General features: G+C 21.0%; 4 protein-coding genes across 4 annotated transcripts in view; 3 read left to right on the top strand and 1 right to left on the bottom strand. All coding sequences in view use genetic code 6, as the record gives it.

Annotated features, from left to right (window-relative positions):
• Nucleotides 1-989: 989 nt before the first annotated feature.
• On the top strand, nucleotides 990-4,843 carry TTHERM_00860520 (transmembrane protein, putative; the record flags this gene model as incomplete). The annotated part of the gene is made up of 10 exons (XM_001017019.2): nucleotides 990-1,507; nucleotides 1,576-1,719; nucleotides 1,787-1,936; nucleotides 1,999-2,244; nucleotides 2,294-2,422; nucleotides 2,537-2,653; nucleotides 2,705-2,836; nucleotides 2,900-3,111; nucleotides 3,164-3,639; nucleotides 3,702-4,843. Exons 1-10 carry the CDS (start codon nucleotides 1,265-1,267, stop codon nucleotides 4,841-4,843), a joined length of 2,991 nt encoding a protein of 996 aa, XP_001017019.2. The 5' UTR covers nucleotides 990-1,264.
• Nucleotides 4,844-6,508: 1,665 nt separating this feature from the next.
• On the top strand, nucleotides 6,509-8,644 carry TTHERM_00860530 (hypothetical protein; the record flags this gene model as incomplete). Its single annotated transcript, XM_001017020.2, has 6 exons — nucleotides 6,509-6,595; nucleotides 7,367-7,510; nucleotides 7,559-7,699; nucleotides 7,768-7,970; nucleotides 8,106-8,547; nucleotides 8,612-8,644. 6 exons carry the CDS (start codon nucleotides 6,509-6,511, stop codon nucleotides 8,642-8,644), a joined length of 1,050 nt encoding a protein of 349 aa, XP_001017020.2.
• Nucleotides 8,645-11,786: 3,142 nt separating this feature from the next.
• Nucleotides 11,787-12,524, top strand: TTHERM_000860540 (hypothetical protein; the record flags this gene model as incomplete). The annotated part of the gene is made up of 3 exons (XM_012797872.1): nucleotides 11,787-12,050; nucleotides 12,120-12,263; nucleotides 12,327-12,524. The coding sequence occupies 3 exons, from the start codon at nucleotides 11,787-11,789 to the stop codon at nucleotides 12,522-12,524; spliced, it is 606 nt and encodes a 201-aa protein (XP_012653326.1).
• Nucleotides 12,525-13,671: 1,147 nt separating this feature from the next.
• Nucleotides 13,672-14,311, bottom strand: part of TTHERM_000860551 (hypothetical protein) — a gene marked incomplete at both ends in the record, with an annotated part of 924 nt that continues 284 nt past the window's right edge. Inside the window, 2 exons of the mRNA XM_012797873.1 lie at nucleotides 13,672-13,751; nucleotides 13,905-14,311. The exon at nucleotides 13,905-14,311 is cut by the window's right edge and continues 284 nt beyond it. Of these exons, the coding sequence (XP_012653327.1) occupies nucleotides 13,672-13,751; nucleotides 13,905-14,311 (487 nt within the window). The remainder of the gene's footprint in view (nucleotides 13,752-13,904) is intronic.

Genomic DNA, 14,311 nt, shown 5'->3' on the forward strand with positions numbered 1-14,311 from the left:
AATATTTTATTCATGTCAAATACTTTCTTTATTGTATTTATTAATTTTCTTTTCGTTTTTGTGAAACTTTATAATAATGCCAATTATTATTAAATTGAAATAGAAAATAAAAAATTTGTTAGTAAAATTGACTATAATGATTAATTTATTAGACTCTTTAATTAAAGACTATCTAGTCTTTATTTATGCTTAATTTGATTGAGAAACATAATAAAGTAACTAGAATGAATTGTTATCGACACTTTTTGATTGATTGTTTTATTTGAATTTAAAAATTCGAATGATTTTAAAGTACATTATAAAACATAATATTTCTAATTTATTATTTTGAAAAAAAATAATATCAATCTTGAAAAATATTTTATATTAAAGCGCTTTTTGTTTTTTTTAAATTTCATCACCATATATAAATTTAATATTATATTTTAAAATAGGTGAAATTATTGCATGAGTGGGTAGGACACCTCAATATTTTTATAAATTTTAATAATAATTTTTCGTTGTGAATATTTAAAAAAAATATTCGAATAGTAAAATTTTTAAATTTGCACAACACTAATTAAAATCAATCAATATAACTTATTATTAGAAAAATTGCTAAAATTTCAATTTATTTTTATTTATACAAATATTTTCTTTATTTTATTCATTAGTTTTTTTTCATTTTTGTGAGTCTTTATTAACTACGTCAATTATTATTAAATTGGAATAGAGCATCAAAAAATTTGTTAGTAAAAAGGATAATACTTTTAAATTTATTAGGCTCTTTAATTAAAGACTGTCTAGTTATTATTTATGCTTAATTTGATGGCGAAACATAAATAAGTAACTAGAATGACACTTTTTGATTTATTGTTTTTGTCGAATTTATAAATTCGAATGATTTGAAAGTTCATTATAAAGCATCATATTTCGAATTTATTATTTTGAAAGAAAATTAATATCAATCTTGTAAAATATTTTATTTTAAAGCGCTTTTTGTTTTATGTAAATTTTTTAAAATTCTGAGATGACGGATAAGAAAAAATTTCAAACGCTAAATAAATTTAAGTTGAATTTTCAACCATAATTTTGATAAGTTAGTAAGATGGATTTATGATAGATAGTAAGTTGACCATCGATTGTTCATTGAATATTTTTTAAAATAATGAAAGTTAATTAATAGGAAAAACTTACATTAATATCTAAAAAATTACTAAATTTGATGAATGGGTGAATTTAAGGTAGAAATCCATGCATCAAGATAGTAATAACATATAGAAAGATGTTAATTAATTTTTTTTAAAGAAATCAAAAAAACAAACTATAATCATTTATGTATATAAAAAACAGAGAGAAAAAAATCAAATTAATTATTGATAAAGAAAATACAGAATAAATAAGAAAAAGGATGATTGAAATAAAGAAGACTTTATTATTTTTGTTATATTTTTTAATTAACTGCTGTTAGTGCTAAGATTAATTTCCTATCAAATTGATGAATAATACTTACGTGTAGTACATAAAGGTAAAATTCCTTTCATACTAATATCAATCTTCATATTTATTTATTTATTTATTTATTTATTTGATTAGGAGTTTAATTCCATAATTTATACCAATTATACTGGTTTTACCATATTCAGCACTCTTGATAAGTAAGGCAAGATTCAAAATTCTTACAAACTGAATAATTATTAGACAAACAATCCTAAAGGCTAAGCATGTTTCATAAATGAAGTAAGTAGCTGATTTTTAACTATTTATTTTACTTTATTTACAACTCATAAAATATATATTAAATTAGACTAAAATTTACTTGACAGACAGTAATTTGGCATATTATTATATCATTGACTTCGACAAAATTGGAAGTGGAAATATTTCTGACTATTTGTTTTAGAAAAACTATCCTTCTTTAACTTATGCATGCGATAGATATCTTATAACGAAAATAGTAGATTTATCTTGTTATTCGTTATTGTTAAAAATATATTGTTTTTTCAATTATTTAAATAGGGTTCTATATTCTACAATCTATGCTTTAGCCCTCTTAATCCTAAAAATAGTTTTATAATTTCTGCGCCAACATTTGATAATTTATTTACTTCTACTAACATTTTGTATAACAATCAAAGCACTTTTTCAAATAATCTTTCTTATTAAGATAATGAGTATTAATTTATAGTAATGGGAAATCGAATATTTATGGATGATGGAAATTACTATTACTTAAATCAGAACCAAACCTTTAAAATTTTAAGTGTAATTTAATTATTTTTTTATCATTTCATAATCTTAATTTTATATTTAGAGAAAGAATAACCTTTGCTTACTTGGTGATTAAACCTTATGTAAAATGTAGTTTTAAGGTAACTAATTGATGATTGCTTAGAGTTAATATAATATAAATTCATAATCTAGGTTAATAGAATTATAAAATGTAAATTAATTTTACAAAAAATTTTCAAAAATGTTTTTTTTTATTGACAAAACTAACTTTTTTAATTTATTATGAATTCCTTTTTTATATACTTAAAAATAAATAAATATTTAGAAGCCATTTATTGTAGCCTATTATAATAGTTAGTTTACTATATTTGACGTAGAAAAGTTATAGATAGCAAAAACTCAAGGTGCTCCATTAATATAAACTAAATTCTTCCAATATCAAGTAAATTAAAAAATAATTATATTAATTTATGGTGACTTATTTAAAAAATAGAATTTCCTATTCTTTTAGAACTATTATCAAGAGCTACAATATAACCAATCAAATGATACTACTGTAATTATTTAGTAGTCTTTAATATAAAATATTCAACAATTTAATATTCCTGCACCGTTGTTTAGCTATGTAATAGTCATCTTTAAATTTTTTCAAATAGAAACTTACTTAGTTAATTATAAAATTAATTAGGGTTTTACTTTTAATTTATAATCTGGATGCTATGCTCCTTTATCTCACAAGTGTTTTTCATATCTAAACTCAATACAAAAGCTCTATTAAATGATTCCAGGATGCTAATAATACTCAGATAATTAACTTTCAAGCTGCTTGTAATGTAACCCTTAATACTTCATGTAAAATGGAATTTGTGTTACTAATTGCTAATAAGGTTACTTTCAAGAGTAAATAATACAAATTTTATTTGCTTTTAAAATTTATTTTTTTTAAAAAAAGCGGTGTTAACTGCTTTCCTTGTTATCAAAATTGCTAAAGCTGCAATGGACTACTATTTACAGATTGTTTAACATGCAAAAAAGATCTATATTAGTTCTAAGACAATTCTTGCGGAATTTGTAATAATGCAACTAATGCTTATTTAATCTCTGGAAATAAATGTGAATGCTAAAATGGGTTTACCTATTTTAATTCCACCTGTATACAAAAATAAGACCCAGCATAATAATAATAGCAAAGTTACTAATCGGAAATATTTACATAAAGTAAGGTACAATAGTTTACTCAGCAGTCTTAAGTATCATCATAAGTTACATTTGCAACCACTACAATTTTGAGCTCCATTCAGAATTTTTTTTCTTCTACTAACTTTGGAGTTGTTATAAATGGCTTAACATGTCTCAAATTAAGTTATTTAACTCTAGTTGATACAAATCTCCCCCATTAAGTTTATAATCCATTAAGCGTCATAATAAGTAAACTGTTTATTTAGCATCAAATGGATATATTTTAACAATTAAAATTAAAATAAATATAGATCAATGTCCAACTCAGTCATTTAAAAATCTAAATGCTTTTTTATTGATAGGTGAAGAGGATTTAAATATTTACTTCAATGCAAAATATCAAAATATTGGTTTGTCTTATATCATTTTACATACCAGCGGGTCTGCTTTCTTTCTATTATTGATCTGCTGTTGCTTTATTGCTCTTTTTTATTATTTGTTAGAGATAAATAAGAATGAAAAAATATTAGAAATTTCTCAATTAGTCTATTAAAAATTATTTTGTGGTTTTATTATTTAGTACATCCAGCTAGTTATGGCAATATTCGTATTAGGCATCAACTTATAAATAAAATAGTTTTTTTTTGATTTAGACAAAAGGACAATAGGCATATACCTTACTTTGATAATCTTTGTTTTTTTGCCGTTGACTGTATTAATCTTCTTAAAGATGTATCAATTATTAAATAAATTTGAAAATCCTTAAAAGGAAGTGAATTTCTTGTAAATAACTAAAGAAAAGATTTAAAACGAAACTATTTCTGAATCAAGAATAAGAAAAAATTTTATTTTAATTTATCTTTCATTCGAGTCAATAATTATTCCAACTATATTTATTTAATTTAGCTAGAGTTGGATTGCTTTAGGAGTATTGTCTATAATATTTTAACTCTCTTATGTGATAATTGTTATCTACTTGAGACCATTCTATTCAAAGTTGACAAACAGCTACTTCATAATTGATTCTCTCCTTTGGCTATTTTAATACATTTAATACTTTATTCTGAGCTCATACAGCTCAAAGAGCAATATGAATAATTATGTGAAAATAATTGATTCAGTTAGCTATTCCTTTTTAATTAACCTTTAATTTATTTTATTATATCTTACTGTTCACATGATAATAGAGTTGCTTGTTAAACTTTACGAATACTTCAAATAAAAACTAATGTAAAAAGATACCAAAGAATAAAGCAATAAAATTGATATAAACTTAATAAGCGAACAGCATTCTTCAAACAATAAATTAATAATCAATAATACTATTTAAATGGTAAAAATTGGAGAATAAAAGCTAGAAATTTTGTAAATAAATGAAAGTACTGATGAAAAAAACTTAAAAATTTAAATATAAGAATAATTATAAGTTTAAAAAGAAATTTAAAGTGTATGATATATTTTATTTTATTTTTGTTTATTTTAGTTTTTGTTGAATTATTTATTTTAGTTTTAAGAATTTTTTTAAAATTCTGAGTAGTTGCATAAATTTCTAACTTAAATTTTTTTTTTTATTTTAAATTTAATAGATTTTTTTATTCCATGTATTTTAAATATTAATAGATAATTATTTAAGTATTATACCTATAATAAATACAATGAAAATTATTTAGATTTACATTAATCAATTATTCAATCTTTATTATCAAATATACTTATTTGATTAAATACATTTAAAGTGATTTGAATATTTTTAGTCTACTTTCTAGTCTTATTAATTATTTGAAAAGAAATGAAAAAGGAAGCCAAACAAAATTTGTATGTATTGAAAATAAAAATTAATGAGCTGGCAAAGTTTTATGTTTGAATAAATATCTAAGATTTTTTAATTAAATTTAACCGCTATTAATGAAAAATTTTATTTGTGTAATAAAGGTGCAAATTTATTTCGTTGTATTATTTTTATTTTAACCACACAATTTAATTAATTTGCTTGATTGATAAGAGGAAAAAGAATTACATAATTTAATCAAAGACTACATTTTGTAAAAAATACAAAATATACCTTCGAATTTCTTATTTAATTAAAGCTATTCTTTGGTTTTAGCTTACATCATTTTAAATTGGTTTAGCTGAATATGAATTTAATGAAAAAGGATTATTTATTTATAGAATCATTTCTAAAATAAACCATATTAATTAATTCAGGCTAATCTTAATACCTCTTAATTAATGATTTAAATAAAAAATTATCTGATAGAGCGTATCATATTATTTAATATGCGATATATAGCAGATATTTAATTGGGTAATCTTCATCTTTATTATAAATATAGCTCAAAAGCTTACAAAATAAAAATAGATTCTTTTGACATTGATTTAATGAATAAAAACACAAGGATTTGATTATATTATTTAATGATTAGATAAAATATATTCTAGCTTATTGCGTCTATTGTAAATGGGTTTTATTACTTACTCACTTCCGCTAATTATCTTATTTAAATCTTTAAAGAATTATGGTTATTTTTAAATTAGTCATATAATAGATAGATATTAATTAACACATAAATTAGAAGAAGAAGAAAAAAAAGAAGAAAATTTGTATAAATTTAATTTTAGAAACTTTTCAATTCACATTATTTTTAGAGAGGAAAAAAGAAAGAAAGAAGAAATAAATAAATGTACATAAATTTCTAGCTGATTTTAGCTTTAAATTTTATTTTTTAATTTCTTTGCAATAGCTTGGCTCCTATTGAAATTTCTGGCTAAATCTATTATATAACTGTAATTTAATTTAATTAAATTCTATCCATCAATTAATAAAAAAATAAATAATATTTTATTAATATTAGGAAACTAATTCTATCTTATACAGAGGAACAGATAATATAGTTAAAATTAGTGTTTTAGATACATAAGGAAGGATAACTTCTACTTACAATTTAATAGGTTTGAATTTTAATATCGCTATTGTAGTCAGATTTTTTACAACAGATGTATTTAATTTATTACCTTCTTTTGCTAATTATAACTTTATTCATTATAAAATTAGTAAAAAAATATAGTATATGCATGTGAATTTAATAAATCATACTACTACATTATAGACTATAATAAAATGTAGAATGGTTCGCCTACCTTTTTTACTTAAATTAATTTCCCTCCGCTACTCTATCCATGCTCAAGTTATATAGTATAGAAGCTAGTAAATATTAATTTCGAAATTTTTTCATATAAAATGTTATTTATTATACGTGATAATTCATACCATATCCTCTTATTTGTTAATTTCTACATTACCATATTTATATAGAGTTAAATACCTTTCTTTTAAAAAATGGATTTCGTGAAATTAAATTAAAAAACTTGTTTTAAATTATAAAAAGCAAGGTTATTATTATTTGCTTTGCCTGTAGAGTAGTAATTACTATATTGTTTGTGAGAGATCATTTGATTTGCTGTTTACTTCAACCAATCGTGTCTTCAGCAGTTTATAAGAACCCACAAATTCTTTTTATTTTTATAATTAATTCATACAAATGCAGAAATAATATTTATTTATGAATGGCAAGAAGTATACTCAATAATAAGTTGGCAAATTATTTTTAATTAATGTAAAAATCTATTTATTATTTTATTTTTTTAAATAAAAATAAATATTTTATATTCAAAAGCAAAAGTATAATTTATATTATTAATAAGGCTTTCAAGCATTAGTACAGCTATCTTTTTCAAATGACTAAGCAATATTAGTCAAATAAATAACTAGATTCACTACCAATTATTCCTATGTCATTTAATTTCCTACTGTAAATAATTAATTAATCCTTTAATTCACTTAACTTCTATTTTTCAAAAATTTTACTCATTTATAATAGAAATTTATTAGAATTAAAAATTTGCTCAATTAAATTTATAAATAAATAAATGACTTTCATGTTTAAAGTATATTTTATTTTTAAAAATATTAATTTAGAAAGCATTTATTCTAGTTTAAGAATTTAATAATCTAAGCTATCACTTTTTAATTTATGGCGTTGAAGACTTTTAATTAACTTAAACATTTGGAGATTCGTTCCCTACTAATTTACCTCAAAACTCTAAGTACTACTAATATAATGTAACATTTTTTAATTTATTAACATAATTTAACAAAATTTTTAACTAGAACTTCATCTTCTTAGGAAACAATTATTATGAGCTAATGTATATCTAACAATCAAATTAAATCTAAATTAAGAAATTTCCTATTAATTCTGGGAAAATATATTTTGCCAACACCAATCCTCTCGATTTTCTCTTTAACAAAGTAACCTTTAAATTACTGTTTATAGAATAGAACTTAAAAATTTTTATTTAAAATATAAACCAAAATAGGGTTTTGGTTCTAATGTTCAGCTCTAAACTTCTTCTGGTGGAGTTACAACATATTTTACTACGATATAATAAATGTATAATATGATACCAGGATGCTCTGTATATATAGACAATACAATTTAAATGTGTAAATAATGTGATTAAAATTATTATTTACAAGACGGAAGATGCCTCACTGCTTGTGAAGATGGCTTTTACTACTCGTAAGCTATTTTTATTTGTTTATTTATATTTTATTTTATTTATTTATTTCTTCATTTATTTATTTATTTATTTATTTATTTAATTATTTACTTATTTTGTTCATCATCATTTTATTATTTGAATCTTAATTTTAGAGGAAGTACATGCTTGCCTTGTAATGAAACATGCTAAACTTGTAACGGGCCCTCAACAAAGAATTGTTTGACATGTCATCAAGAATAATATTTATTTTTAGATAACTCGTGCTGTGATTGTAACTCAACAGGGCAAATAAAAATAGATCCAAATTGTAAGTGTGTTGATAATTATATTTTTTATAATTCGGCTTGTGTATAAAATTATTTAGATTACAGTCCTAATGCATTTACATAGGAGACTGTATAAAAATTAAATTAATCAACAAAAGTGAGCTTATAAGTTTCGTTAGCCACTACAACTTTTCTTAGTGCTGTTTAGAATTTATTTTCTTAGTCCAGCTTTGGCATAGTTATGAGTGGGTTGACTTGCTTGAAGCTGAGTTATCTCTCTTTAGTAAGCTCTGTCCTGCCCTAATAAATATTCTCTCCTCTAAAAACTGTAATTGGTAATAAAATTTATTTTATTTTAAATTTATTTAACTTTAATTTTAATCAATTTATAGAATAATGTCCTCCATAATAATTCAGTAGTTTGAATATGTTTGCTGAATTAATTAACTCTAACGATAGTCAATATCAAAATGTTTAATATAATAGCTTTGGTCTTTCTTTTAATTTTTTAAAAACATTAGGGTAGTCTATTGTCTTATTCTTAATCTGCTTGTTTTGCTTTGTTTTATTTTTTGTATTGATAGAGAAAATAAAAAATGAAAAAGCTCAATCGTTTTCACTAAAGGTTTACAATAAAGTGTTTTCAAGCTTTATAATTTAATATTTTTAGCTAGTAATCGTAATGTTTGTGATTGGTATCAACTAACACATAAAATAATTTGGCTATAATTTTGATAGTAACAATATAGGAGTGCAAATTACTTTTTTACTACTGATTATACCAGTTACAATACTTATTTTACAATAACAATACAAATATTTAAACAAAGAAAGGCCTACAAAAAAAATATAAAGCTTTTCAGAAGTGAATAGAGAAAAAATACAAAATGAGGCTATATTCGAATCAAAAATAAGAAGAAACTATATGATTATTTATTAAATATTTGAATCATTTTTAATTCCTATTTGCTTTATTTAATTAAGCTAAAGTTGGATCGCTACATGCGTGGTTGCAATAATTATTTAGCTGTCTTAATTATTAATCATAATTTATCTAAAGCCATTTTACTCTAAAATAACAAATGCTTATTTTATTATTGATTCTTCTTTATGGCTAACGATGTATATTTAGTTTCTAATTTTAAACATTTATAGTTAAAAGGGAAACCCAAATTAATATTCAGAGATTTTAAATATATTTAGTTATACTTTTTTAATTAATCTTTAAATTATAATGTTGGAATTAACTATTTTCTTACTGATATCTTTAACATTATAGATATACTAATACTTTAAATAATCAAAAAAACATCCTTAATAATAAGATAATTAAGACAATTTTCAAATTGAATTAATGCCAAAGTAGTTTACTTCAAGCGATTTTTCAGAAATAAGAGATAGACATGCTGTTACTACCAGAACAAACTATAAGAATGAATTTAAAGTGCTTAGCTTATATGAAAAAATGTTTAAGAAAAAATAAAACAATAAAGTTAAATAAAACTAAAATGAAATAGTTTGAAAAATTTTCATAAAATAAAATTGTAAATAATGCTTTAATTATTAATTTTATTAATTAAAATAATTCTAAAAATATGTTTTTATTTATTTAATAGTTTACTAAATGAATTTTATATATTTTTTATTCATTTAATATTATAACAATACTTTTATTTTGTAATAAATTAATCATCAAAAAACAATAACTTTAATCAATCATTAAAAATTTTTTTTAGCATGCAGGTTGGTTCAATTAAATTTTTGCTATTTTATTAGTAATTAAAAATTTTGCCTATTTATGAAATAAATAAAAATCATTTAAATATAATAAAAATTAGCTTGTTGAAATCAAAAATTTTTAAATTTATCTTCAATAATTAATTTTAAGGAAGAAATTTATGAATTTTATTTAAATTGCCAATTCAAAATAAATAAAAGTATATTTGTGAATTAGTTAGAATTTATAATTATTATTTTGATATTAATAAATTTATTTAAAATGAAGCATTAATTAACTAAAATCATCAAAATGTAAATTTAAAATCAAATAATATTCATAATGATTAAGAAGGTTAGTAAATTAAATGATCTTACAATTAATTAATTATTAATTAAGTAAAATTTAAATTCAATCAAATAATATTGTGTGTTAAAGAAAGTAAATTTTAATATTAACTATCTTACTAATTAAATAATTTACAGTAATAATTAATTATCTTAGAATTTGATTCTCAAAGATAAAGTAAGTGACGTGACTTAAAATTTTAAATAAAATGATCTAAAGCTTTTTATTTTTTTATTAATAATTAAAATACTTTAAAAATATAATTTTTAAATTAATAATGAAATCAAATAAAAATATTAAAATATTTAATTAAATTTTAATAAAATATTCTAAAATTATTTTAAACGACATCTTCTTCAAATAATTTTAAGCAACACCATAATTTCAGGTGTGATATAAAAATGGTAAAATTAGGCGCCCTTTCAATTATTTAAAAAGTAGTGTCATTTAAAGGTATTAAGATTCGGTGTTTTTTTGAATGAATATGTGAAAGTGTCATTTAAATATATATACTGTAAATGCTCATTAATTAAGGCATTCCCTAAGTATCTTTTTAGCCTAAAAAAAAGTGCCTAATTTAATAGATTTTTTTATTCCCTCATATATTAAATATTTAATATTAATTATTTAAATATAATAAAATAAATTTTTTTTGTAATGAAAATTATTTACAGATTAGATTAATAAATAATTTGATCTATATTTTCAAATATTAATTTTTGAATATTTTTAGCTTTGTTTGAATCTTATCAAATAAATTTTTGTAATGAAAAAAAATGAATGAAATAAGAAATAATCAAACAAAATTTGCATTGAAAGTAGAAAATAAAGAGATGGAAAAATTTTATATTTAATTAAATATCTAACTAATATTTTTTAATTTAAATTTACGCCAATTAATCGAAAAATTTTATTTGAAAAATTAAGGAAAATAAGTAAATAAACAAATTAATTTAGTTGTACTGTTTGTATAGACGCCACACAATTTAATTAGCTTGCTAAAGAAGAATAAAATACAAAGCTTAATCAAAGAGTACATTTTGTAAAAAAAAGACAAAACATACCTTCGAATTTCTTATTTAATTAAAGCTATTTTTAGGTTTTAGCTTACATAATTTTATATTTTGTTACATTGGTAATGAATTTAATGAAAAAAGGATTATATATAGAAATATTTCTAAAATAAAACCTCATAATTAGTCGATTTAAATAAAAAATTAGCTCATAAAGTGTATAATATCCTTTAGAATAAATATAAAAATTAGAAGATATTTATGTAGTTAATCTTCATCTTTATTTATAGATAAATGTAGCTCTAAAGGTTAAAAAATAAATTCTATATGCCGCATTTGATTTTTATGAATAAATACAAAAGGATTTGACTATATTATCTAATAATAATAATACAAAATATCTATTATATATAATATATTCTAGTTCTTTACGTTTCTATAGTATATTAGTTTCATTATATATTAAATTCTTATAATTATCTTATTTAAATGAAAAAAAATTGTGGTTATTTATAGATTGATCATATAGATATTAATTAACATAGAAATTAGAGGAAAAAGAAAATTTGTAAAAATTTAATTTTTAGAAACTTTTCAATTCACATAATTTTTAGAGAGGAAAAAAGGAAGAAAGAAAGAAATAAATAAATGCACATAATTTTCTAGCTGATTTTAGCTTTAAATTATATTTTTTAATATAATTGCAATAACTTGACTCCTATATAAATTTCTAGCTAAATCTATTATATAACTGTAATTTAATTAAATTCTATCCATTAACTAATAAAAATAAATAAATAAATAATATTTTATTAAAATTAGGACACTAATTCTATTTTTTATAGAGGTACAGATAATATAGTTAAAATAAGTATGTTAGATACCTAAGGAAGGGTAACTTCTACTTACAATTTAATAGGTTTGAATTTTAAAATCGCTAATTTAGTCAGATTATTTACAACAGATGTATTTAATTTATTTATTTACTTACCATCTATTGCTAATCATTCTTTTATTCATTATAAAAAGTAGTAAAAAAATATAGTATACGCATGTGAATAAAATTAAAAATACTACTACATTATAGACTTTAACAAAATGTAGAATGGTTCACCTAGCTTTTTTACTTAAAATTATTACCCTCAGCTAGTCTTTCCTTGCTCAAATTTTATAGTCTAGAAGCTAGTAAATATTAATTTTAAAATATTTTTCAAACAAACAAACTGAGTGAGTGAGTGAGTGTTATAAAACATGAAAATTCATTTTTTATCCTTTTATTTATTTCTGCGTTACCTTTTTTTATACTAAAAATTAAAAATGGATTCGGTGAAATTAAATTAAAAAAATTGTTTTAAATTCTAAAAAAGCAAGGTTATTATTATTTGCTTTGCCTAGAAAGTAGTAATTACTATATTATTTGTGAGAAAACATTTGATTTGCTGTTTACTTCAACCAATCTTGCCTTCAGAAGTATTGTAGAACCCACCAATTCTTTTTACTTTTATAATTAATACATACAAATGCAGAGATAATATTTATTTATGAATGGTAAGAAGTATACCCAATAAACAATTAGCAGATTGTATTTAATAAACGTAAAAATATATTCATTATTATTATTTTTTTAATATTAATATATATTTTATATTTAAAAGCAAAAGTATAATTTATATTATTAATAAGCCTTTCAAGCATTAGTACAGTTATCTTTTTAAAATGACTAAGCAATAGTAGTCAAATAAATATCTAAATTCACTAGCAATTATTCCTATGTCATTTAATTTCCTACTGTAAATAATTAATCACTTCTTTAATTTACTTAACTTCTACTTTTAAAAAATTTAATTTTACACAATTTTGAAATAGAAATTTATTGGAATGAAAAAAATGCTCAATCAAATTTATAAATACCTTTTATGCTTAAATAATATTTTATTTTAAAAATATTAAATTAGAAAGCATTTATTCTAGTTTAAGAATTTAATAATCCAAACTATCGCTTTTTTATTTATTGCATTGACGACTTCTAAATAACTTAAACATTTGGAGATTCTTTCCCTACTAATTTATCTATAAACTATAAGTACTACTAATATAATGTAACATTTATTATTTATTAGCATAATTTAACAAAATTTTTAACTAGAATTTCATCTTCTTAGGAAGCAATTATTATGAGCTAATATATATCTAATAATTAAATTAAATCTAAATTAAGAAATTTCCTATCAATTCTGGTAAAATATATCTTGCCAACACTAATCCTCTAGACTATCTCTTTAACGAAGTAAGCTTTAAATGGTCATTTATTTATTGAATCGATCTAAAATTTTTATTTAAAATATAAACCAAAATAGGGTTTTGGTTCTAATGTTCAGCTCTAAACTTCTTCTGGTGGACTTACAACATATTTTACTACGATATAATAAATGTATAATATGATACCAGGATGCTCTGTATATATAGACAATACAATTTAAATGTGTAAATAATGTGATTAAAATTATTATTTACAAGATGGAAGATGCCTCACTGCTTGTGAAGATGGCTTTTATTACTCGTAAGCTATTTTTATTTGTTTATTTATTTAATTAATTAATTATTTACTTATTTTGATCATCATCATTTTATTATTTGAATCTTAATTTTAGAGGAAGTACATGCTTGCCTTGTAATGAAACGTGCTAAACTTGTAATGGACCCTCAACAAAGAATTGTTTGACATGTCATCAAGATTAATATTTATTTTTAGATAACTCGTGCTGTGATTGTAACTCAACAGGGCAAATAATACTAGATCCAAATTGTAAGTGTGCTGATAATTATATTTTTTACAATTTGGCTTGTACATAAAATTATTTAGATTACAGTCCTAATCCATTTACATAGGAGCTTGTATAAAAATTAAATTAATAAACAAAAGTGAGCTTATAAGTTTCGTTAGCCACTACAACTTTTCGTAGTGCTGTTTAGAACTTATTTTCTTAGTCCCAGTTTTGGAATAGTTATGAGTG

This window comes from Tetrahymena thermophila, assembly GCF_000189635.1.
Source record: "Tetrahymena thermophila SB210 genomic scaffold scf_8254627, whole genome shotgun sequence".
Taxonomy (NCBI): Eukaryota; Ciliophora; class Oligohymenophorea; order Hymenostomatida; family Tetrahymenidae; genus Tetrahymena; species Tetrahymena thermophila.